Consider the following 25,760-nt stretch of genomic DNA (forward strand, 5'->3'; position numbering starts at 1 on the left):
AAAGCGCAGGCACCTTTGTGTCATTAAAGGGGTCCAGAAATACCCCCCCCACACCCCCCAGCGCTGGTCATTGTCTCCCTGGGACAGCTCCTCCCCCGCCCCCGCGTGGTGCCCCCAGCCCCGCTGGAGGGATTGAGCAGGGGGGGGCTGGAGATATGGGCTGGCTCGGTGCAGCCGGTGGCCCCTGCTTGGACCAGCTCCCAGTCCAGCCCCCTCCTCCCTCCCCCCTGACGTCAGCCCCTGGGCTTCTCCAAACCCGCCGAGCCGCCCGCTCCTCACTCTGCGGCTGCGGAACATGGCTCGGAGCGGGGCGGCGGGGCGCCCGGGGCTGCTGCTCGCCTGCGGGCTCCTGCTCTGGGGCGCCACAGGTGAGCCGGAGCGGGGCGCGCACCCACAGGGCTGCGGGCCGCGGCCTCGACCCGCCGGCAGATCGGACCCTCCGGCGGCGGCGGCGGCGGGGCGAGGGGGTTCGGGGGGGCGGGCGGGCGCTCGTGGCCCCAGCCCCCCCCCGGGGCTTCGGGGACAGGTTTGCTGGGGGGGGGGGGGGACAGTGCTTGTGTTCCCGAGGCGCGGTGCGCGGAGCTGGGTGGGCTTGTGTGCGGGGGTTGGGGGGGGGTTTTTTGGGGGGTAGCCGTGCGGTGCCCCCCCCCGTTGGTGAAGAGGGGGGCGCGGGGCAGTTTGCGGCGAGGATGCTGCGCCCCGCTGGCTTAGCTCCGACTCTTTGTGCCTTGGACCCGGGCGGGGGGGGGGCGTTTTGGGGGGGCGGGCTGTGTGTCTGAGACCAGTTCAGCTTGGGAGTTTCCACGTGCGCTGGGCTCGTGTCGAGAAGCTGATCCGAACCCAGCCAGCCCCCTGCCCCCCGGGTTGCCAACTCCCCCACCCCGGATTGCAGCACAAGGCTGGTGCATTCAGGTCCTCCTCGCACCGCTCCTTGATCCGGAGGGGTCAGCGCAGGGCGCGGCTCTGTGTCGGGGTGGTTGGGGGGTCGGGTGGAAATTGACCTCTCCCCTGCGACAGCTTGGGTGGAGCGGTAAGTGCCTCTCGCAGCCCGGTTTTGCTCCATTGGGGTCAGTTTCCAGGGTGGGGGCCGATTCGCCCAGGTCTTCCCCCTCCCCCCGGAGCGGAGCTGGTTTGAGGGGCATCTGGGCAAAGCAGGGCTTAGGCGGCTGGGGAGCCAGCCCCTCACAGCTTTGCGCTCCTTGTAAAGTGAAGCTCAGGAAGGGGATTGTGCACCCAGAGCAGCTGTCGGGGAAAGGGGCTAGGAGCAGAGTGACCCTGCGGGGAGAGAGTGGAAGCCCTTGCCTCTTGGCTTTTGGGCACTGGACCGAACTGATAAATGGAGGGTTTCTGCCTATGCCTAGCGGGAGCCAGTTTCAGCTGGAGTTCAGGGGTGGTATGTGTCTCCCCTAATCTAGGGCCAAAGGAGACATGGGGGGTTGCAAATCACATTTCTATCTGAAAACTCCAGCCTGGTTTAAACAGGGAGCTATAGTGGACTAATAAAAGGTGTGATTTGATAGTGATTGAATTAATCAGGTGCGACTCTGGATGCTCATATCGGTTTGAACCTGATTTAGAGTAGTTTAGCTGTAAAGGGACAGGTTCAGGCTCAACCAAGAGAACCCGTTTGAAACCAATATGAGCAGTTTTCAAACTGATGTAGATTAAGCCAGGACACTTTCTATCTGAAGACAAGTCTTCAGTGCTTAACAGGGAGAGAGGAAAAACAATCGTGTTGCCCCTTTGGCCTGAGTGGGTAGCCAAAAACCTTGGGTTTGGGTCTTCCAGTTAGGAGGAGAAACTGATGAGCGAGTCAGGGATCTTTGATTCAACTCTGTTTATTTGCAAAGAATGGACAAAGTCCTGTTTCCCTGAACACAGCAACAATCAAACAGGAGACAGTTTCTTTGCTCACAGTTCCAAGCCCCTCATCCTTCCTGTACTCTGCCCAAAAGCTCAGTCTCTTGGCTTTTTGCAGAGCCACATTCCCGGTGCTTGGTCTGACTGTGCCAGGTGCTTCCTAGCTGTCTTTTATCTCAGCTTCTCTGGTCTTTTCTGCTATTTCTTCCCCAGACACAAACTTTCATGAAACAATAGCTAGCAAAATCCCTCTGCCCAAATGTGCCTTGGGTGCCTTTGATTTGGGTGGTGACAAGACTGTGTTTTGGATGGAGGCTGTGATTGTTTCAGTGACCTGGTCACATAAAGGCGCTTAATGCCAGTCTAGAACAATATTCTTGCAGTTACTTGTCCACCTTATATAGAGTTATTTTCACTGCTTCACATGTATGGTCATTTTCTCCCTTAGCCTCCGCTCCTCTGTGAGTGGTTATAAACCACCACTCAGGACATACTGTTTAAAGGCACCTCTTCTCGGATACATGCATTTCTTAACAATGAACCAATTTAAAAAAAATTCCAGTTAACGGTGTCCCTTTTAAAGTGTGCATTTCAAACGGCTTCCACACAGCACTGCTGGCATGCAGCCACCTCTGGGGTGGGGTATGGCAGCTATACAGCACAATAAGAGAGGAAACTTTAGCCAAGGAGATGAGAGCTAACCTGTGCTCTTATGAAATGATGGGGGGTCTTAATGGCCATGCAGACTAGACAAAGCTTGTGATTATTTCTGAAGGGTGTTTAGGAGACCCCACACGCAAAATTGCATGGTGTCTGCTTCAGAAGGAGGGTTCGGTCCAGTCCTGCTGGGATTCAAATTGCTGGTGCCAAAGAACCCAGGAGTTTCACACAAAGGTTTAGGCAGCCAACCCATCACTTCCATATAGACTGATCTCTTACTCAGCTACTGTGACCTCCTGAGCTTTCCTGTTAGGGTCACTGACACGTCGGAGCTGGCAGGGGGCGCGATGCCGTTTCCCCAAACACAGAAAGAGACGTGCTGGTTTAGGGCAGCGGGGGAATCCCTGTCGTTAGATGGAGAGAAGAATTTGCAGGCTCTTCCCATATGGCAAACGGGACCCTCGTCCCTGAAGCTGTGCTGTAAAATACTTCCCAAGCTTTGGATTCCTGTCTGCCGCAGCAGCACCTTGAATTCCGCTGCCTGCCCCAAATCCCCCTCGTATGATGGGGAAGGGCTGGAACTCTTCTGCTGGTGCTGCTGGGGGGGTCAGCAGAGAGAGATGGTACAAAGGAAACGTGCCAGGGCTAGGCTTTTCTTTTCTTTTTCTTTTCTTTTTCAGGGTGGTCTTGCCGTGGCCACCTAGACAACGAATCTGCGGGGACAGGGAAGCAGCTTCCTCTTTTGTCTTTCTCTTGCTGCCGACCTCCTCCTTGCAAACCTGGTGCCTTGAAACTCCAGCGCCAGGGTGGGCATGGGCGTGGCTGCCGCCACCAGGGTGTTGAGCTGCGTGCGCTGAGCTGGTGGCATGCACAGGGCCGAAATGTTGGAGCTGTGCTCTGGCCCCCTGCCCCAGCCGACACACGCGTCTCCCCTCGTTCTAGGCAGCCAAGCGCAGGGCTGCCAAATACCAGGCGCGTACCAGGCTTGGGGCAGAGACCTCGCCATACACAGCATGTGCTGCCCAGACAGGGCTCCTGGAGTGGGGGGCAGAGCACGGAGATAATCGGGGGCTCGTATTTTGGATAGGGCAGGAGCGGTAAGCAGTTCAGTCTGGAGATGGGGCAAGGGGGTGGAATGGAATAAGGGCAACTTCTTTTTATCATTCGCCCCCTTTTCCAGATGGTCCTGAGGTGTCTCTGACCCCTTCTGGGGCTGGAGGCACCCAGCAAAGCCTTGAGAGTGAGGTCAGAGCCGAGGCCACTAACGCAGCCACCTGGGGCAAGTTGCTTCTCCTCTCCATATGCCTGCTATCCCCACCTGTAAAACAGGGGGTTTCTCCCCTTCCCAGGAGAGTGGCTCATGCCAGCCCAGTGCTCTGGGGGTGTAGAGCACTAGCCATGATCCTGCTGGGCTCCTGCAATTGTTTGTTTACCCAGCTTGCCAAAGCAAGCAACCCCGGCCCGAAGAGCTTCCAGCCTCAGGCTCATGGAAAGGGGAGCTGTGTGAGCCAACACGAGGGCCATGGGGGTGGGGGGTGGCAGGTGGGCAGCGGAGGCTGTGGTGGGCCGGAGCATGGCGAATCTGTATTGATTCCCATCCAGGGCTGGTCGGGTCTATTGGGAGCTGGCCATGGCTTTCCCTTCTATGGAGTTTTCACCGGAGCCTTGTGTTTCTCTTGGCCTTTCTCACTTGTTCTTTTTTTATCCTCTCTCCTTGCTGGTTGTTTTTTTGTTAGCCTGTGTATGTTTGTGTATTTTTTCCCCTTCCATTCACAGCTGCCTCCTCTCCCATCAGCCAGAGCTCAGCAGTTCCCACTGGGCCGGCTTGCCCCGTCCCCGGGTCAGCACTCAGCTGAGAGACGATCTCCTCCCCAGGTTGTGTCCGGGTATTCTGTTATCCAGCCCACGCTCTGGGCTCCATAGAGACAGTTAGCCGGGTCTGTGAAGTCCTGTCCCTTTGGCCTGGCCAAGTTTACATCCCGTCTTGCTCCCAGGCAAGCTAAATGTAGATAATCAAGGCATAGCCTCATGAACTCGCCTTGTGATTCAGGGTTTCCCAGGCTGCATTCTGCTCCCATGAGCCCGTGTGAAACCCCACTGCCAGCCCCCAAGCCATCGGAGCTGCACCTCTGCACGTCGTGGCTAGTCGGTCACCCAAAGCAGTGCAAGGGCTGGGAACCGGATAGGGAGCCTTTCCCCAGTTCAGAGCCATTACTGTCTCGCAGCCATTCAGTGGCTTGAGCAGAGTGATCGGATGGGTCCTGGTCCGGTCCTTGATGGGCAGTATCTGCTGCACTTTGTTGCCACCAGGCTGAGGACAGAACAAGCGGCAGAGACAGGCTGGGGGCACCCTTTCAGGTCAGGGCAGGGGCATGTTCCTCGAGGGGTAAGGTTGCCCGGCTGTGCCCCATGCGATATCCCATCTTCCCCCAGCATTGAATGCTGCTGCAGTGTCTTGGACACCTCTCCAGAACCCCCAGTACAGGCTCTCCAGGCCTGCAGCTGGAAGAACCCCAGCCCTTGTGTGGCTTGTTGCCGTTGCATGTGCATTCGGAGAGTTTGCAGGGCCCCTGCAGATTTAAAGGGCTGACACCGGAATGGGGGCGCGGGGGGAAGGGGGTGTGAACTGGAACTTGCAGTAGGGGTGGAACTAGTTGATTCAAGGGAGTGGGAGTCAGGATGCCAAACGTCTCCTGACTCCCGGTGTGGGGCAAAACGCTTCTCCTCCCTGCACCCTCCTCTGAGCAACGGGGCACAGCGATCCTGCCCCCCCTGTGTGAGATCCTGGGCTGGGCCACGTGGAGTGTTAAGGGCAGTGATCCGACAAGTAGCATGAAAGTACCAGCAGCTGCTTCATAGCAGCAACAGGAGCACTTTGGAAACCTCCGCTCCCACATCTGGCCACAGGCCCCCAGCGCACCCTGCTCTCCCAGGCCTGGAACTGTTGCGGAGTTGTTGTTTTTAAATGACCCAGGTGAGGAGGCCCAGCTAGGGTGTGGGGGCAGGGCTGGCGCCCATCAATCAGGGCTTTGGTTGATGAATATTTTTGTGGGCGAGCCTGGCCACTGGGAAGTGTTTCAGGACTCCTGTAAGTGCAAGGCTGGCTCCAAGCATCAAGCTGACCCCCCTGCCGGCCCACCTCAGCCCCGCTGGAGGGGGTAGGGCTCTGCAGGAGGAGGGGAAGAGGGGTACTTTTTCCTCCTGAAGTGTAAAAGGCCGATCTTTGTTCGTGTGCAGTGCTGGCTCCAGGCCAGAAGTTCGAGAGCCAGCTTGGAAGGCGCAGGAGCTAACCGCTCTCTTGCAATAGAAAGCTGTAAATCTGCAGGGCTCTCTTTGAAACCCTGCCAGGCAGCTGGGAGAAAAGGGTGCAACGTGCTTGCTGGGTCTGAGGCTTGATAGTGCTGCTGGTGAGCAGCTGACAGGCCATTTCCTGGGGGTTCTCTGCCTCTTGCCCATGCTGGTCCCATGTGTTTTGTGCAGGATCCATCTGGGAGGGGCTGGGAGCTCCCCATGCTCCTGCCCTGCTCCCTACTGCACCCTGAGCTGGGAGAAGCTGGGACTGGGGCAGCTGGGGGACAGGGTGTCCTGTGCATGGTGAAGGGCGAATGAGATTGGTTCCTTGCTGCTCAGAGGGTCCAGGGCATTCTCTGGTGACTGACATTATCGGTGCAGCTTTGAGGGGGAGGAGCCACCTCCCCTGGACCATACCCTTGGCTGACTGAGAGCCTCCCCTAGGGTCTGCTGGTGGCCTCCTTGGCCCGATGCCTGCTGGCTTCTCTTGCCCTCTCTCTGCTGGGGGAGGGGATGGGAGTGGGGGTGGGTTTTGGGAAATTACTGTTCCGTTGTGGGGGTGGCCTGAATCCCAGACCCCTTGGTGCAGGAGCCATTCCCACCCCCTTGTTCTCTGCCATGGGCCGGTGGAGCCTGTCGGGCACGAGTCCACACTCGGGGCTGCCGGGCACCAGGAGCCATGCTCCCGTCGTGCCAGTCCCCAGTCTGGTTTGTGGCCCCACTGGCCAAGCCATGATGGCTGCTGCCCCTCACTGCCCACAAAGCCTTTCACTAGGGCTCCTTTCCTGGGCTCTCCCTGCGCTGCCTCCAGAGGTGGCTAACAGCAAACAGCTGTGCGTCTGGCCCTGCCCCCATGGCTCCAACTCCTGCCCTTGCCCCTCCACCGAGCCTGCGGGGCCCTGCTCTGGTTATGCCGCGCCCACCCTTACTGGCCTCTTCCCCAGGACTGGGGACCTTCCTCCCAAGAGGGATCCCAAGGATGGCTCCATGCAGGCTGCCGGCTGCCTTCGCCACGGCGGTGGGGGGCTGTGAGCCCCTGTTGGCGCCCTGCCCAGGCTGCGGCAGAGCCAGCATGGGGCCTTTGAATGTGCCGCTCTCCCAGGGCAGGGCCTGCAGGCCCGAGGCACGAAGGGCCAGAAGGGCCCAGTGCCCGCTGTGCTCAGAGCCCCGTAGGTCTCATCTTTAGGACTGGAAAATGCTCAGCTGATGCCTGGCAGCCTTAGGCGTGAGATGAGTCACAACCTAGGCAAGCTTGCCCCATGGGTGGCTGTGAGGGGAGCTCTGGGGCCGTTTAGCCCTTGGGCTCTCTGCTGAGTTGTGTGCTCGAGTCTTGGGGCCTCTTGTCCCATTGGGACCTGCCCTAAGACTCACCAGGCCGCTGTGGGTCTGGAGTAAGCCCCCCTCCTTCCCCGTGCCTCCAAGGCGGGGGAGTCAGGATCTCCAGTCCCCAGCCGCCTTCCATTGTGTGCCTGACTCTTCAAAGCAGGGAGAGCTTGGCTTAGTGCAAACAAAGCCAGCTTTGCCTGCTTGGGTCCTCTCCCTTGCCAGCCCCCTCCAGGCAGATGCCCCAGCCTGCCCATTAGCCCACTCTCCACCACCGCTGCTCCAAATCCCTCTCCCCGCTGAGCGTGGACCCCAAAAGTAAGGAGACACCAGGCTGGTCCAGCTGAGTGGCCCTCAGTTACAGTGAAGCCATGCCCAGCGTCTCTCCAGCCTGAGGGGGGTGTGTGGGAGGGGCAGGGCGGTTAGACTGGCTGATGGATCCTCTCTGTCTGCTGGGGGTTTGGAGCGGGGAGCTTCCCTTTCTCTATGGGCGTGGGGGCGGGGTCTGCTGTGAGAAAGGTCTCTCTGTTCCCTGGGCTGCCCCGGCCATGCCCTCTGCCCTGCGCACAAAGTTCTCTGGGCTCCTCAGCACTGTTCCCTCAATGCAATCACTGTATCCCAAGGCTCCCGCTCTGGTGGTCAGGGCCTGGCTCCTCCTCCCCACAGCCCAGGCCTAGAGTCTGCCCCACACAGGGCCCTGGGCCCCTCCCCACCAACAGAAGGGATCAAAGCTGTGATGAATCCTAGGTAGGGGGTGGGACTGTCAACCTGAGTCAGGGAGCTGCTGAGCGAAGAGGTGGGGAGGCAGCGGGGTACATCCAGAGGTATCGGGGGAGATCCCCCACATGCTCCAGAGTCTTCCCCTGAGCCTGCCCTCCCCGCCATAAAGTCTCTCACCGTGGTGTTCAGCCTCTCTCTGTGCCCCGGGGGAGCTGGGGAGGATCCAGGGCAGTGGGCTCTCCGAGGTGCCGGCAGTGAGGTGCGGCACGTGTGCCAAGGCGCCAACAAAAGGAACGTTCTTTGCCTCATGGCGGGTGGCAGATTCCGGGCATTCTTGGGCTCTGAGCTCATGGCACTGGCTGGACTTCTCATCCGTGCCAGAGCTTGGGGGCTGGGGGGGGGGGCAGAGGCAGCTGTCTCTCTCTCTCTCTCAGCCTTTGGCCAGCAGCACCAGCTGGGTCTGCTCCTTCCCGCTTCCCCCAGCGTCCCTTCTTTGTGTGTTAGGCGGCGGTGCCTGGCACAGTGGCAGAGCCTGTAGCCCATCTCTGCCCAGGAGATCTGGACTTGGGCCCACCTCTCCCCACTGGGGTTTTGCAGCAGGCTGCCCTGACATGGATGGAGTCTCCTCAGGCTGCCGTCCCAGCCAACTGCTCTCGCAAAGGTGCAGGACCTGTGGCTTGAGGCGCTCATCCCCCCTGGTCCCCTGCTGGCCTCAGGGAGGGGCATGACCATGGGCATTAGGTAAATGGGCTGTCTCTTTGCAGAAAGCAGCTCCATCCGGTCCATCAACCCCTCCCCCCCCCAGCTCTGGGGCACGGTCAGTCTCTTAGGCTTCCTCTGCAGCTCGTTAATGATTCCCTTCGTTTGCTAACCTCAGCTCATTACCTGCCCTCACTGCTTAATGTGCACTCAGCATGCACGGCCCCTTCCTATTCCAGATCAGTGCATTTCCATGCCTACGGTGGTGGGTTGGGGGCTCTGGTTTAGCAGCAGGAGTGCCCCCAACCCAGCAGTGGGCTCATCCCGGCTCCATGGGAGATGGGGGTCGCTAACAACCAGACTGCCCCAGAATCCGGGCAGGATCACTCCCCGTATCTCCCCGTTCGCCACCATTGGGCTGTCTGAAGTGACAGAGCCTCCCCTCTTCCCTTGGAAGCAGGAGAGATCTTGCTCTTGGGATTACTCCCATGGCTCCTGTTCCTTCCTGCAGTCCCTCTCCTGTGTGGCATGCTCGCTCTCTGGCTGGTTGCCTCCTCTGCCCTCCAGGGCTCAGCTAGCTGTCCTGGGCCGAATCCAGCCCTGCTGTCAGGCCCATTGAGTTCTCTGTCTGCGCCTTGGAATGGCTGGGCTGGGGGTCAGTGCCAGGGCCTCTCACGCTGGGCTGAACCCCCTTGTTTACATGCGGGGTTTGTTTACCGTCCCCAGGCCTGTCAGTTCGGGAAGCATCTCTGCTCCCCAGCTCCTGCCAGCGCCGGGTCGATAAGCCATTACATTTTCTCCAAAGCTCTGGAGCCCGGCCAGCCACTCCATTACCGCTGTGAGGCTGGGAACACGTGCCGAGGAACCCAGTCCCCGGCCCGCCACCTTGCCAGCATCCTTCATCCCCCATGCTCTGGTGCCATCTGTCAAAGTGCTGGGCCTTGGTCAGGCTGCTTTCAGAGCAGTACCAAGCGGCCTGACCCATCAGGATTGGCCCCATTTTGCAGATGACGATCTGAGGAATACAGAGATTCGGACTTGCCAAGGTCACACAGGGCTGGTCCTGGCAAAGGCAGGGTGCAGAATCCCAGGGCAGGAGGGCTGGGGCAGCTCCCCCAATCCCCATTGGCCGCTCAGTTGTATTAATTTAGAGGGATTAAATGGGCTAAAACTGTTAATGTAACGCAGTTGCTGTCCAGTGGTAGACGAGGTTCGGGGGTTGGTATCCAGAGATCTCAGTGCCATGGCAAAGCCCCCATTAAAAACTCGTCCAACCTCTTATTAAAGATAAAGAAAAGAAGGAAAAACGGTGGCAGCCTTTGAAATGTAGGGTAGTGAGTGAGGTTTCATTGTAACAACAGCCCTGGCTTCTTTTCCTTCTAGCTGGGGAGTGTTTACAAGGAAGCCCCTGGGTCTGACAGTCCCTTGGCTCGTGCCAAAGGTGGCGATAACTGGCCTTTGCGGGGAAAGAGAAGCTGGGCTGGAGCTGCCATTGTTTCTGCTGCTGTTAAAGTCTGACCCTGTTTATTCTCAGGTGGAGCATGGGGCAGTATGATGGAGAAGCTTGTGCCAGCTGTTCTTTGTCTTTTTCCCCACAAGTCTCTTCCCTTAAGGCCCCGCAAAGGCAGTGATGGGTGGAATAGCCCATCCCCTCATTATCTGGCCATCGCTGATGCCTGATATAGGACACACCAATTTTGGGTTGTTAATTTCTCCCTTGCCCCTCCAGCATGGGCTGAGGGTGCATTCCCATGGGTTGCCCCAGGCTGCCTGCCTTTCGCCCCCATTTGTTTGGCAGCTGTAGAAAGTCGAGGAAGAGAAAGACCCACTCGGGGGCTTTGAAACTCCTGCCAGACTGGGGTGGGGTGGGGGAGGAACTTGCCAGTCCCAGGGGATAGGGTGGGGAAGCAGGGCAAGGCCTTGCAGCCAACTACACAGCCTGGGCACAAAGCCGTATGCCGGGCAACAGGCCCAGTTGCCTCGCAGGTTTTTAGTATGTTAGAAGAGAAGAGCAGCCAGACTGGGTCATCCCAGTGGTCCGTCTAGCCCAGGATCCTGTCTTCCGGCAGTGGCCAAAGCCAGGTCCTTCAGAGGGAATGAACAGAGCAGGGCAACTCTCAAGTGATCCATCCCCTGTCGTCCCCTCCCAGCTTCAGGCAGTCAGAGGCTGAGGGACACCCAGAGCATGGGGTTGCATCCCTGACCATCCTGGCTAAGAGCCATTGATGGACCCTATCCGCCATGGACTTATCTACTTCTTTTTTGAACCCTGTTATACTTTTGCCCTCACAGCATCCCTTGGCAATGAATTCCACAGGCTAAGTGTGTGTTGTGCGAAGAAGAATGTCCTTTTGTTTGTTTTAAACCTGCCGCCTATGAATTTCATTGGGTGACCCCTGCTTCTTGTGGTGCGTAGGAGGAAAGAATGCCTCCTTACTCACTTCTCCACACCAGTCGCGATTTTATAGACCTCTGTCATAGCCCTTCTTAGTCGTCTCCTTTGCAAGCTGAACGGTCCCACTCTTTTTAATCTCTCCACACACGGAAGCTGTTCCATATCCTTAATTATTTTTGTTGCCCTTCTCTGTACGTTTTCCAATTCTAATAGATCTTTTTTGAGATGGGGTGACCAGAACTGTACGCAGTATTCAAGGTGTGGGCGTACCATGGATTTAGATGATATTTTCTGTTTTATTGTCTATCCCTTTCCTAATGGTTCCTCACATTCTGTTTGCTTTTTTGACTGCTGCTGCACATTGAGTGGATGTTTTCAGAGAACTATCCGCATTGACGCTAAGATCTCTTTCTTGTGTGGTAACAGCTAACTTAGACCCCACCATTTTGTATGTGTAGTTGGGATTGTTTTCCAACGTGCATTACTCTGCATTTATCAACATTGAATTTCATCTGCCATTTTCTTGCCCAGTCACCCAGTTTTGTGCGATCCCTTTGTAACTCTTTGCAGTCTACTTTGGACTTAACTAACTTGCGTAATTTTGTTTTGTTTTCAAGTTTCGCCACCTCACTGTTTACCCCCTTTTCCAGCTCAGTTATGAATACGTTGAACAGCACTGGTCCTGATATAGATCCCTGGGGGACATCACTATTGACCTCTCTCCATTCTGAAAACTGACCATTTATTCGTACCCTTTGTTTTCTGTCTTTTAACTAGTTACTGATCAATGAGAGGACCTTCCTTCTTATCCCATAACAACTTACTTTGCTTAAGAGCCTTTGGTGAGGGACCTTGTCAAGAGCTTTCTGAAAATCCAAGTATACTATATCCATTGGATCAGTCTTGTCCAGATGCTTGCTGACTCCCTCAAAGTATTTTAGTAGATTGGTGAAGCGTGATTTCCCTTTACAAAAGCCATGCTGACTCTTCCCCAACAAATTGGGTTCATCTATGTGTCTAGAAATTCTGTTCTTTACTATAGTTTCAACCAGTTTGCCTGGTAATGAAGTTGGGCTTATCGGCCTGTAATTGCGAGGATCGCCTCTGGAGCCCTTTTAAAAATTGGTGTCACATTAGCTGTCCTCCAGTCATCTGGTGCAGAGGTTGATTAAAGCAATAGGTTACATACCACAGTTAGTAGTTCTGCAATTTCATCTTTGATTTCTTTCAGAACTCTGGGGTGAATACCATCTAATCCTGGGAATTTACTGCTGTCGTTTAGTCCCTAGCACCAGGCTCAGAGGGGGAGCACCAATGGGTATGAGGGGGCTGCATTCCCCCCTAATGCCAGGGTAGGTGTTGGAGACAGAGGGTGAAGAGGCTGTACTGCCCCCAACAGCCCAGTGCCCTAGTGCCAGGCTGGTGGGTGACTAGGGCAGCCCCCACACTTGTGCTGTCTGAGCTGGCTGTCCCCCTGGCCTGTGCCCTCTGCTGTGGACATAATGCCCCATTCATGCTTGCCCTTTCCCTGAGCTCTCTGGATCCCGTGGGCAGCAGGGGGCTGGTGACATCAGGATTCAGTCACCCCCCACTCTGGCCGCAGAGACCCAGTCATTGTGCCGCTTGCTTGAGTCACCAGGAGCTCCCTGACTCGGTTTCCTTCTCGCTGCTTTTCACCAGCGGGGAGGAGGTCAGGGGGCCTGGGACTGCTGTCACACTGGGGCATTGCCCCCCCCAAAGGGCCATGCTGCGGTCTCTGATGGGCTTTCGTCCCTCCCACAATCCTGCTGTGTTGCATAGGGCACCCCGGCATGAGCTGTAACCCTATGGCACTGCATGGAGCTGTGCTGGTACCCCTTGCCCCACAGGGCGGTGCCAGCGAAGGGGAGAACATGGCCTCAGCTGAGACTTCAAATCTGCCAGCAGCGCAGAGGCTGCCGGGGAGGAGAAGGTAGCTCTTGTGTCTGCAGCCCTGAGACTGCGTGAGGAGGCAGCTGGAAAGGGAGCAGAGCAGAGAGAGGGGTTTAAATACCAGAAGCAGAGCCGGTGCTGGGCATAAACCCATGACACAATTTCTTAGGGCCCCAAGCAGCTCAAGGGGGCCCCTTATCTGCTTTTTTAGAATGTGTTATGGGGAGGCCCCCAAATATTCCTGCCTAGGGCCCCCAGAGGGCTAGCACTACCTCTGAAAGGGCAGGTCGGTTTTGTAGGTGGTTCCTGAAATGACGGGGGGAAATACAGTGAAGTGGAACTGCTGCTCTTAGAACATAACGGAAGAATGGCCACCCTGGGTCAGACCAATGGTCCATCCAAGATCCTGACTGGTGACAGTGGCCAATGCCAAGTGCTTCAGAGGGAATGAACAGAACAGTGCAATTATTGAGTGATCCACCCCAGTCGTCCAGTCCCAACTTCTAGCAGTCAGAGGCTTTGGGATACCCAGAGCATGGCCATCTTGGCTAATAGCCATTGATGGACTTACCCTCCAGGCGCTTATCTAATTCTTTTTTTTGAACCCCATTATAATTTTGGCCATCACACATCCCCTGCAATGCGTTCCACAGGTTGACTGTGCATGGCATGAAGAATCATAGGACTGGAAGGGACCTTGAGAGGTCATCTAGACCAGTCCCCTGCACTCATGGCAGGACTAAGTATTATCTAGACCATCCCTGACAGGTGTTTGTCCAACCTGCTCTTAAAAGCCTTCAATGATGGAGATTCCACAACCTCCCTAGGCAATTTATTCCAGTGCTTAACCACTCTGACAGTTAGGACGTTTTTCCCTAATGTCCAACCTAAACCTCATTTCCTGCAATTTAAGCCCATTGCTTCTTGTTCTATCCTCAGAGGTTAAGGAGAACAATTTTTCTCCCTCATCCTTGAGACAACCCTTTATGTACTTGAAAACTGTTATGTGCCTTCTCAGTCTTCTCTTTTCCAGACTAAACAAACCCAGTTTTTTCAATCTTCCCTCATGTGTCATGGTTTCTAGACCTTTAATAATTTTTGTTGCTCTTCTCTGGACTATCTCCAATTTGTCCATATCGTTCCTGAAATGTGGTGCCCAGAACTGGACACAATACTTCAGTTGAGGCCTAATCAGCGCAGAGTAGAGTGGAAGAATTACTTCTCGTGTCTTGCTTACAACACTCCTACTAATACATTCCAGAATGGTGTTTGCTTTCCCCCTCAAAGTGTTACACTGTTGACTCATATTTAGCTTGTGGTCCACTATGACCCCCAGATCCCTTTCCACAGTACTCCTTCCTAGGCAGTCATTTCCCATTTTGTATGTTTACAACTGATTGTTCCTTCCTAAGTGGAGTACTTTGCATTTGTCCTTATTGAATTTCATCCTATTTACTTCAGACCATTTCTCCAGATCATTTTGAATTATAATCCTATCCTCCAAAGCACTTGCAACCCCTCCCAGCTTGGTATCGTCCACAAACTTTATAAATGTACTCTCTATGCCATTATCTAAATTCTTGATGAAGATATTAAACAGAACCGGACCCAGAACTGATCCCTGCGGGACCCCACTCATTATGCCTTCCAGCATGACTGTGAACCACTGATAACTACTCTCTGGGAACAGTTTTCCATCCAGTTATGCACCCACCTTATAGTAACTCCATCTAGGTTGCATTTCCCTAGTTTGTTTATGAGAAGGTCATGCAAGACAGTATCAAAAGCTTTACTAAAGTCAAGATATACCATGTCTACTGCTTCCCCCCTATCCACAAGGCTTGTTACCCTGTCAAAGAAAGCTATTATGTTTGTTTGACACTATTTGTTCTTGACAAACCTATGCTGACGGTTACTGATCACCTTATTATCATCTAGATGTTTGCAAATTGGTTGCTTAAATATTTGCTCCATTATCTTTCCAGGTGCTGAAGTTAAGAAGTATTTCCTTGTGTGCGTTTTAAACCTGCTGCCTATTCATTTCATTGGTGACCCCTGGTTCGTGTGTTATGTGAAGGAGTAAAGACCCCTTCCCTAGTCACTCGCTCCATCATGATTTCACAGACCTCTGTCATATCCCCACTTAGTCCTCCCTATTCCAAGCTCAACAGTTCCAGTCTTTTTACTGGTTTCAGAGTAACAGCCGTGTTAGTCTGTATTCGCAAAAAGAAAAGGAGTACTTGTGGCACCTTAGAGACTAACCAATTTATTTGAGCATGAGCTTTCGTGAGCTACTTCTCTCTCCTTATCAGAAAGCTGTTCCAGACCCCTCATCATTTTGTTGCACTTCTCTGTGCCTTTGCCAGTTCTAATAGATCTGGTTGGAGATGGGGTGACCAGAACTGCTACTAGCCTTTAATGGACCTAACCTCCAAGAGTGGTGGCTTCCTCTTTGTGACTTGGACCTCCAGCCAGGTCACAGTGGTCCTGGGTAGCAAGGTCTTTTAGGGCTAACTGTCCCAAGCAGGCCAGTCTCCATTGCCTGCTCTGTGAGACTTGCCCAGGGGCTGGCATGGGAACCCAGGCTCACCCTCTACTCCAAGGTCCAGCTCTGGGACCCTCCGATCAACAGCCAAGGTCTGAACTGTTCTGTCCCTGGCTGCTTTTTCCCCTGAGCCTTTCCTACCTCTCTGGCTCCCCCCCAGTTCTGGATTTTCCAGCCCAAACTCCCTCCTGGCAAGGAGTCACTGCAGGCTAGTTTCCTTTGTAGCACCAAACACCCCTTCCTTCCCTCAGCAAATGACTGCAAACTACTTCCCTATAGACCCCAGCTGCATTCAGCTCCTGGGCTTTATACAGGCCCCTCCTGTCCCTGTTCCTGTCCAGCTGAACCTCCTCCCTAATTAATCCCTGCTTCCTGGCTGCTCCTCCAGATGCAGCCTGGGCCATTAATTGGCCCAGCTAGCCACCTTAACCCCTTCAGGCCTTGTGCGGAGCAGACACCTCAAATCATCTTCACACCCTCAAGCCTATAAGCCTTGGGGGTGGGTTAGTGCAGCTGCCACCTGCCCTGCATTTGCCTGAGCAGGGCCAGCAGGGCATCCCTCTCTTGTTCTGCTTCACCCACTAGGAGACCCAGATTATCTTGGTCCTCCACTGCACCCTAAACTTTTCCCTTTGGTACTCTGGGTCTCCATCATCTATTGGCAGGGCCTGGTCCGTGGCTACTCGTTTCTCCTGTAGCACCTTCACTTGCCCCACAGGATCCCACAGCCCCCTTTCCCTCAGGGCCTGAGTTCCCACCATAGCTTGCTTCGCTTCAGTGGCAGTTCCTATGTTCCTCTGGGCCCCCTCCGTCCTAAGCATTTTATCTTCCAACTCCTACCACCCTCTTCTGGGTGCCTGGTTGACCACCTGCCGGGTCCACAGTCATCCCCACCCCGTCTACCCTGACAGTCTCCTGCATGCTCCAGTCCCCAGACACCCCCCTTCTTTTTTTCCCAATCTCACTGTGGCCCATGCCTTCCCCTTTGCTACCCCTTAAGAGGGCAGGGCCTTTTTATAGGGCCAACTTCACGGCACCCAAACCAGCCCCTTGTCCTTGCCTTGTCAATAGCCTGTGCTTCGCCCTTGTCTATTCCTGTCACAGTTCATACATGGGCATCTCCTTCTTAGGGGCCCCCGCTGACCCCAGGCAACACACGCCTGTCCCTTCCCTGTTCTACACACACGTTGGACTCTTTGGGGTTTCTTGTCTCCTTGCCTTCCGAATAAGGCTTCTCTCCCCTATACAGGCAGGGCTAGTCATGTCCTTCGCCCACAGGTACAGCACTTCTCTGGCTTCCCGGCCCCAGGACCCTGTCCAATCTCCCTCTCTGTGCCCTTTGCTAATCTCTTTCCATGGGAGCTTAAATCAATACAGCTGCTGTTCAGCCAGCCGTGTGTCCAATAAGCATTGGCCTGGGCCTCTCACTCTCTCTGCGAGTTCTCCAGCACCTGCCTGCTCTTTGTCAGCCCCTTCCACAGGGGTGGCGACTTTGGGGCCCAGGCTTGGAGGATGCATACTGTAGCTCCATTGTCTCCTCCCAACGTCTCCGACACCTCCCTCAGGGTGTGTGATCTCTGCTGATCTGCCTGGAGAGATGTCGCCTTCACGTCCCAGACCCCTGTGGAGCAGGCTCTAGGAGAAGAGGTATTTCCAGGGAGCCAGGTGGCCTTTTGTCCAGCCCTGTTTGTTCAGCTCTCCTCTCTGGGGGCAGCTGGCAGAGCACACGCAGTCCTGGACAGGTGGGATCTGGCAGCTAGCGTGACCGGGGAGAGATCCTGCTGAGGGACAAGCGGTGCTGGGACGCTCAGGATGGGAGCTGGCACCGCTGGTCTGTAATGCTCCTGGGTTGTCTGCCCTTAGACACAACCTCCAAAGCCACTTGACTAAGCCACTGCCCCATATCTGGGCTAGATCCTGCACTGATGGCCCTGTGGGGCGAAATGGCTGCCAGGTGCAGGGGTGGGGAGGGGTTCCTTGCCCTGTTATCCGCGGTTTCCTTCAGTACTCAGGAGGGGCCTGGCCCCATTTCCAGGAGCCCCAGGGGCAAGTGTTCCCTGGGGCCCTTCCTACTGACCCCCTCCCCAGCTGGGAAGAGAGTGAGACAGGATTAGGTGGCTCTGGGGGGCAGAGAGGCGGCTGGTTTGGGAGCTCTATCCAGCCTCCCGTCCCCTTCCACAGATCAGGATGAAGCCCAGCGGGAGATGGGGGCAGGGGGAGACCTGCAGGGGGATTATCTGCGGCTTCATGACCCCCACGCTCTCCTGTCCCAGTCCTCTATGGGGGCACAGGACGATGAAACCCCCTGCCCTGGACCAGAGCATTAGGATCCTGTGGTTTGATGCTGGTGATGTGGTGCGGGACATGAGGGCCTGGCATGGGAGGTGCCAAAGGCAGGGGGCACAGCCCCGGGCAGGAGACTCGGGTTTGCTCTTAGCAGGTTTCGCTCCAAGCAGGTGCGATTTCAAAGACCTTGTTCTCGCTCTTCAATTAGGAGCCATTGGAGGTGGCCCCCTCTACGTCCCCTCCACTGTGACCCCATCCCCTGCTATAAATCCTGGCTGGGCCCCCTGGTGGCATCCCTTGTTCTGTGACCCCAGCCCCCAGGGTGTAGCCCCCGGGTGTGTCCCCTGTACTGTGGCACTTGGGGACCTCTGGCCCTAAGACGCGTCTCTGGCACTCTTCATAACCGGCAACCCCCACACACACCCTGGCTGCGTTCCCTTGGCTCTCCCCCGGCCCTGTGACCCCATATCCCCCTTGCTGAGTCCCAACCCCCACATATGAACTCCCGAGGCTGTGGCCAGGGCACCCTGGAACCCCTGCATTCAGAGCAGCCGCCGTGCGTAGCTCCCCCTCTGGAAACGTGAGTGGCCGGGCTGGGACAAAGGTCCCTTGTGTTGGGGCCAGTGCAGGACAAGGCGCTTCCTGTCTAGAGCTGCATGGCAAGATTTGGAAACCACTTCCTGTGCCAGGCGCGTGGCCAGCACCGGAGGGGCGGGTGGTGTTCCAGAGGGGGGCGCTCGCCTCTTGCCGTAACTGCCCCATGACCACTCCTCCGCTCAGCACCACAGCCCACTCCCAGCTGGGATCCCGCCTGGTGCAGCCCCTCCCAGCTGGGATCCAGCCCGTGGCTGATGGGGGGGGGGTGCAATCTCACGGAGGGTATTGCTGGCATTTGGGGGTCCCCTCGCTAAAGAACGTGGGTCACTCCCTGCAGCAGGGCTCAGGATGACTCCTCATGCCAGGGGAAAGCAGACTGGTCCAAAGCGGTGAATCACTGAGTATCTCCTGCCTGCAGCCCTCTCGTCTCTGCTCCTGGGGGTGGAGGCTCTGAACTGGGGGGCTTTGGAGACAGGGTGTGACCTGTGGACAAGCCCTCTGGGGCCACGCCTGCCCGTCTCTCGCCTGTGGGGGGCCCGTGGCTGGCTGAATCCTCGTGGCCACCAGCCTGCCAGACACCCAGTTTTGAGAGATGTGCCTCGGTCGGTTCTGGGAAGCTGAGCAAGCTGGCGACCTGGGCGCCGTGCTGTGGGGGAGGCTCGGCACTGCCTCCCCCCGCCTCCCGTGTCGGGGGCTGCTGTTGGCATGACTCATGGGCCGGGCTCTGCAGCAGCATCGCTGGCTCATCCTGGTTGCGTTGGCTGTCATCATCCATCACTGGCTGGGAGCACCAGCTCGGCCCTGCTGGGGAAGAGTCCCACGTGCAGCCCTAGTCGCTGCCTGGGAGGGGCAGCTGGGCTTAGACTGGACCCACGGGTGCCATGGGGCTTCTTCCCAGTGAGGGGTGAGCTGGTGGCTGCATCGTGGGAAGCTGGAGCCTCAGAAATCTCTCCGGAGCCCCCCATAGACGTTCTGAGGACCCAATTGTTTGGAGGTGCAGGGGGCTCCCTCTCTGCTCCCCATGGTCGCTGTCCTCACTCATATCAGGTGCCCTTCATGACCCTTTGCAATGTGGGGTGACCCCCACTCTGGGCACCCTGGCTGTGTGGGGCAGGCTGGGCTGATTCCTGGTGCTGTGCCCACCCTCTCCAAGCTTCTTCCCTGACCCTCCCACCCCCCAGGGGAGCCCTCTCATCTCTTGTTAATTGCAGGGCTTGGCGCTGTGCAGACCCTGAGGTTCTCCCTGCCCTGCAAAGGCCATGGACGGGAGAGGGGGCTCTGTTTGCTGGGCAGATTAATCAGACAAGCTGAGGTCCTGCAAGCAACAGATGGCACAGATCACAGCCACTTCCCCGGCAGATCAGAGTCAGTGCTGGGGAAGGCTGAGGCAGGATTGGCTGTGGGCATCCACCGGTTCCTCAGACTGTATCTGGTCCTTGCCCAGACCCCTAGCATAACACCCCCTCCCTGCCATCCTCTACCTATGCCCTGCCTAGCCCCCTGCTTTGCCCCCAGGGGAAGCCGGTAGAATTTCCTTGGTAGTGCAGCTGGGAACCAGGACCCCTGGGTGCTGGCTGTGAGGCAGAGAGGGGGCGTAGGTTCACAGTTGGAGGTGGAGGAGCCAGGACGCCTGGGTTCTGTTCCCCGTTCCAGAAGGGTGAAATCTAGGGGCTAGTACAGGAGATGGGGAATCAGGACTCCTGGGTTTTACTCTTGGCCCTGCCAGTGATCACCTGCTTGTCTTTGGGTGAGTCCCTTCCCCACACTGTGTGCCTCAGTGTCCCCGAAGGGGAGCAGGGTTAATGGTCCATATACCTAGGACAGAGGGGCGAACAAGGGGTTCCAGCCCTGCTTACATGGGGGGTAGATTGGTGATTCCTCCGCCGGTTGCTCCATGAGCAGCCAGGGCCACAGCGGCTTAGACGCAACCATTCTGCCCCCTCCATCATAGGTGGGATGCAGCAGCCTCCCTCCACCATGGCCCACGCTAGGCCGGGCACGACCCCCTCTGCTGTGGCAGGCGCTGCCTCCTGCCAGTCTCAGCCCCCTGAGCTGATGGGTGCCATCTCAACCGGGAGCCCCCCTCTTCATGGCCAGAGCCCGGGCCCCTCGCTCCCCAGGCCTGAGGCAGTGGTGGCCCGAGTGATCCTCCACCTGCCGGGGCCGGATGAAGCTGCGGATGTGACCAGGAGGCCAGGATTTCCCCCACGGGGGGTGTGTGTCATGATCCCGGATGCCCTGCATGCCCCCCGTCCCCACTGCCAGCCAGGCCACCTCAGACCTAGCAGATGTCCTAACAAAGGGGCTGCGGCCGCCGACTCGTGCTCAGCCAAGCACAACATCCTGCCCCAGAAGTGAAGTCATCCCAGAACATGGGGGGAAACTGGGGGCGGGAGGAGCAAGGCAGCCAGGGCACCCCCCCCCCATATAACTGTCCCCCTTGTGCTGCTCATTGCCTAATCCCCACCTGTGCTGCTCTAATCGGCATCTGGAAAGTGACTTACTGGGCTCAGCTGCCTTCCCCGTGCTGGGGGTTGGGGGGCAGAGGGGGAGCTGCTTTTTGCACCCACCCTCCTGTGGGACCATTCTCCTGACTCGATCAGTGCTGGGGGCGGGGGGACACCCAGCTGCAGGGGGCAGAGAGAGTATCATGGAGGGCCGGAGCTCAGATTCCAGGCCCCATTCAGCCATGGGCCCCTCTGGCTGGGGAGACTATGGAGGGGGGCCACCTGTGCCATTGGGAAAGCGACCAAGCCCTTCCAGATTTGTCCCACCCAGCCCCAGACAGCTGTGTTCCCCCTGGCCTCAGCTGGGTCCCTCGTGGGGAAAGGCCTGTGCCCCAGCCCGCTCCCCCAGCAGCCAGGCCCCGCAGCCTGGGCTGGATCGGAGCCAGCGCCCCTGAGAGGGGAAGGAAGCAGAGTGTTCCCCACACTCTGTGATGAGTTTAGTGGCCTCAGCTGCTATTGTCTTGACCACAAAGGTGTTCAGCTGCTTGGGGAGAGGCAGGGCTGAGATGGCCCAGCTGGGGTTAACAAGCTCTCGCTGGGTAAGTAGTGACCCCCACCACCCCACGCCCACCCGCTTGGGCAGGGCCGGGGCGACAAATGGGAATGGGAGGGGGCTGGGGACGTGGCTGCACATGGCAGGGTAGCTGGATGGTAGCAGTGACTGCTGCCTAATGGGAACCAGCTGGGGCGGTGTGCGGAGAGTAACCAGGAGCAGAGCAGGTCTAGCAGCTGGGAGTAGGGAGGATGGTATGGTGGGGGTGGGGGGTGCCTGGGAAGTGTGGGGCTGTGCTGGCTTGCAGGGGTGGGGTCCTGGGTTGGTTTGGGGTCAAACAGGGCTGGTAAGGTTTGTACGGTGCTTGGAAATTGCCCCCCGCTCTGGCACTCAGCTAGCATTCTCCTCCTGGGGCGCCCCCAGGGGTGCTGAGCTCACTCCAGGGCACTGGCAGGCAGGCCAGTGTTCGCACAGGGATCTCGCAAACAGGAGCCACGCCGCTGTGGGCAGTGGGGTCTGTGCGCCAGGCCATGGCATGGTGCCCCCAAGAGTGCCAGAGCATGGTGGGGGGAGCAGATGAGGCAGCTCCTGGGGGCAGGTTTGTCCCTTGTTGCTCTTTGCTGGGGGGCTTCAACTCCCCCCATCTCACCTGAGGGGCCAATTTTGCTGTTTGGCCCCAATGGCATGCAGAGTCTTGTCTGTCTCTGGGGGCGGGGAGGGGGGAAGGGGATCCGTTCTCCCGCCCCCCCCTTGCCTCAAGCACAGTGTTTGTGGGGCATCCCCCCCCCACCTTGTGCCCTGTCTCAGCAGGTGGGGCCAGCAAGGTGGAGGTCTCCCTCCTGGAGGTGGTGGAGGTGGAGTTGGGCCAGACAGCCAGGATCCCATGCAACTTCTCCCTCCCTGAGGCGAGCGACTACGCCTACATCAACTGGTTCTATGTGAGTACCAGCGCCCGGGGTGGGGGACTGACGGGGCAGGCTCGGGGGCCCCCAGCGGGAAAGGTCAGGGGGGACAGCGATGGGGCAGAAGCAGGGGACACTGGGAGATGTAGGTGGGGGGCAGAAAGGAGGGACTCCCATGGGAGGGTTTTAGGGGAATAAGAGCAGCTTGGTTGCTAGCCTGGCAAAGGCTGGCGGTGGGGGGTCCTAGTCAGAGCGAGAGGGTCTTGCCCCCTCTCCCCGCCTGGCCCCTGGAGGAGATCCCTCCCCACACGCCAGTGTCCCAGCCACCTTGGCGCTGTGCTAACAAAAGCCTCCACCGCCACCCAGTGGCACAAAGCGGGCCCAGCAGCTGATGGGTCCTGGGCTGGAGTGGCGAGTCCCTCTAGTTCTCGTTCCCCTCTTTAGATCGACAAACGCAGCCGGACGAAGATCTACTACATGGTCCGTGGCCAGGTCTTTGAGGTGGACACGGAGTACAAGGGCCGGGTGGCCATGGAGGATGACTTTACCCTCACCATCAGCAGGGTGACCCTGCAGGACGCCAGGACCTTTGTGTGCCAGGTCGGGGCGGGCAGCTTAGGGGTGGGCGAGAACCGGACCAAGCTCCATATTTACAGTGAGTGCCACTGGGCCCAGAACCGGGGGGAGAGGGGGAGAAAGAGGGGCAGGGCGACAGCCTCTGATTGGCATCTCGGCCCAACCCCCTGCTCTGGATGCTGCTGCTCAGGAACACCAGACAAGCTGACATGCTCCTTTCCCATCAGGGCTGCCTGCCCCTGCCAGGGCTTTGCCCAGGGGCATGGAGGTTTGGAGGCTGATTTAAGCCGGGAGCCTAGGGCAGGGCAGCATGTGCATGGCTCTCCCCATGCCGTAGTTCACAAGGCATTAGTGAGAGAGACACTGCTGCCCACTCCAACCCCTGCTGCCATTCCCCGGGCCTGTGACATGCCCTGTAGGACCAGCCATGCTGCCGTCGCTGGTTGCAACGCCTACCGGTGCAGTGGGAAGGCGGGAACAGGCTCAGGGCATTGAGAACAAGGGCTGGGTCTAGTTCCCCCTTCCATGGTGCTGGGGACTTTGCCTTTCCCCTCCCTCTCGGTCCACCTGGCACCAAACCCCTGCCTGGCATGCTGCTCTTTTCCAGAAACCCCGGAGCCTCCTGAGATTCAGGTGAACGACGCGGGCATCCCAGTGACGAGTAAGGAGATCCCAAAGGTGAGGGGAGCCAGCTGCGCCACACAGAGCCTGGCTCGCTCCAAAGGGGCCAGAGCACTGCTGGGGGGGAAGCTCACAATCATAGGTGCCAACTTGTCCGGCATCCGTGGCTACTCAACCCGCCCCGAGCCCCGCCCCGACACCTATGCTCACAAGGCTGGCAGGCACCCAGAAGAAGGTGGGACACTACTGGCAAGAAGCTCACAGTGCCAGCAGGGGTGGGGGGGATCCGAACTGCCTTGTCCAGGTGCAAGCTGCACCATGTGCTGTGTGTTGGGGGGTACTAGGGGGCGCTGGTATCGCGGGGACCTGGAGGTTTTCAGCACCAAGCGCTCCCTTTGCTGTCTCAGATCGCAGTGTGCATCAGCAAGAACGGCTTTCCGGCCCCCAACATCACATGGTACAAGAATGGGAGCCCCCTGTGGCAGGATGACACAAGTAAGTTTTGGGACCAGCTCCTTCTCCTTGGGCTGCTTAGGTACGTTGTAGCCTGGTGAGGCCAGCCCTGGGGAGCTGGGGTAAGGGGCCTGCCAAGGCAATTCCAGGACCACAATGCTCAGGATAATCCTGTATCCTGCTGCAAGGAAGCTCACAGCAACGGAGTGCCCATGGGCACAGTTGCGAGAAGCTCACAGCAATCCTGCTCAGCCCAGGGGTCGAGAAGCTTGTGCATCCCCATTCCTTCCTTCCAAGGGCTGGATCCTAGAGTCAGGGGCGCAGGGGTGGCTTTCGAGCCAACAGGGTCTGCAGGTGCCTAATCCTTCTTGGCACTGCCCCCATCACCTGCTTTCGCCCAGCAGAAATCAGCATCCTCTCCACCCTCATCAAGGAGTCCAGCGGGCTGTACACGGTGAGCAGCACCCTCTTTGCCCGTGTGAGCCGTGAGGACCGCCAGTCCCGCTTCCACTGCGCGGTCAGCTACTGCCTGCTGGGGGCCGACCAGACTGCCGTGTCCGAGAAGGTCAACGTCACCGTGTTCTGTGAGTCTGGGACTGATCAGCCAGGGCCCGGCCAGCCCAAGGGAAGGGGAGTGACTCTCCCTACTGGCAATAACACTCCCTGTGCTGCAGGGTTGATGCTGTAACTTCCATGGCCCCGCCTGAACGCCGTACGGCTGTTGCTCTGCATGGGGATAGTAGCGGGGGCCTGCAGTGATCCACCCCCCAGCTCCAGGTGTTGCCGGAGGTGCATGGCAACAGGTGGCATCTGCTCAAGTCTTGGCCCCTCACACTTCTGAGCGTGGATATAGGTGGAGTCACTCTGCTCTCCAGCCAGAGCAGCGCCCCGTCTATCAGATTCCCCCTCTCCTGTTTGCCTCTTGCTAGTTTCTCAAGGACCCCTGGGCTGCCCGCCCCACGGTCCAGGCTGAGCCGAGGCTCTTCACGTCTCTCTCTCTCTGCACCCCAGATTCCACGGAGAAGCTAAGTCTGGTGATACGCTCTCCCCAGCCGCAGGTGCGGGAGGGGGACGAGGTGACGCTGCACTGCGAGGGGGACGGGAACCCCCCGCCTGAGTACAACCTGCTGAAAGTGCAGGTGAGCAAAGGGGCAGGGCAGCTGGTTGGGGCAGGCTGGCTCTGGATGCCCAGGGGCTGACAGAGTGTGCCTTGAATATGGGGCTGCCTGACAGTCCCTGTCTGAGCTCCCCCCATGCTGTCTCTGTGCTCCCCGGTACACCGGGATCCTCACCCTTCCTGCGCTGGTGGGAGGGCTGCGGGTTCCACACACTTGCTACACCTGGACCTGCCCCAGTCTGGGAATCTGTTGCCGAGGGGTGGATGGCTCAAGGAAAGGGATAATCTCTGTGCCAGGGCACCGGTTCCAGCCCCGCCCCACGCAGAGTGGGCTTGATCAGGAGATGGGAGGCAGAGCCTGGCACCTCCCTGCCCCCCCCCCCACACACACTAGGGCACCAGTTCCAGCCCAGCCCAGGGCAGGGGAATGGACTACGGGGCCGCAAACCAGCAGCAGCTCCCCCCTGCTCCCGGTGCAAAGGCGAGCCACGCGTGTGCCCACGTACCCTCACTCCCGTCTGCCCTGTGCCCCTCAGGAGGGTGCCCAGGCTGAGGAGAAAGACCTAACCTCCAGTAACGGGGTGCTGATCCTGCGGAAGGTCAAGAAGGAGGACAGCGGCCGATACCTGTGCCGGACTTTCGACCTCGACTCCATGGCGAGCCTGGAAGCCACGGCGGAGCTGTCTGTGAACTGTAAGGAAGGGCCGGGGAGGAAGGCGGGGAGGTTCCCCTGGGCCCTGTGCTGTCCCAGCCCTTCTCCCATTGAGCTCCACATGAATCTGTGCCGTGCTGCCTGCCCACCAC

At 57.9% G+C, this 25,760-nt stretch overlaps 1 protein-coding gene across 6 annotated transcripts in view; it reads left to right on the forward strand.

The window, feature by feature from the left end:
- The first annotated feature begins 249 nt into the window (after positions 1-249).
- MCAM (melanoma cell adhesion molecule) overlaps positions 250-25,760 on the forward strand; it is a 35,723-nt gene continuing 10,212 nt past the window's right edge. For 2 of the 6 annotated variants that reach the window (XM_073320778.1, XM_073320783.1), the window contains exons 1-8: positions 251-368; positions 22,095-22,225; positions 22,634-22,844; positions 23,373-23,443; positions 23,794-23,881; positions 24,241-24,423; positions 24,851-24,978; positions 25,493-25,649. In XM_073320778.1, coding sequence (XP_073176879.1) covers positions 296-368; positions 22,095-22,225; positions 22,634-22,844; positions 23,373-23,443; positions 23,794-23,881; positions 24,241-24,423; positions 24,851-24,978; positions 25,493-25,649 — 1,042 coding nt within the window. In that variant the 5' untranslated portion in view covers positions 251-295. Of the gene's footprint in view, positions 369-22,094; positions 22,226-22,633; positions 22,845-23,372; positions 23,444-23,793; positions 23,882-24,240; positions 24,424-24,850; positions 24,979-25,492; positions 25,650-25,760 lie in introns of all 6 variants that reach the window. The other 4 variants (XM_073320784.1, XM_073320782.1, XM_073320780.1 and 1 more) reach the window with 4 other exon arrangements.

This window comes from Lepidochelys kempii, chromosome 22, assembly GCF_965140265.1.
Source record: "Lepidochelys kempii isolate rLepKem1 chromosome 22, rLepKem1.hap2, whole genome shotgun sequence".
NCBI classification, from domain to species: Eukaryota; Metazoa; Chordata; order Testudines; family Cheloniidae; genus Lepidochelys; species Lepidochelys kempii.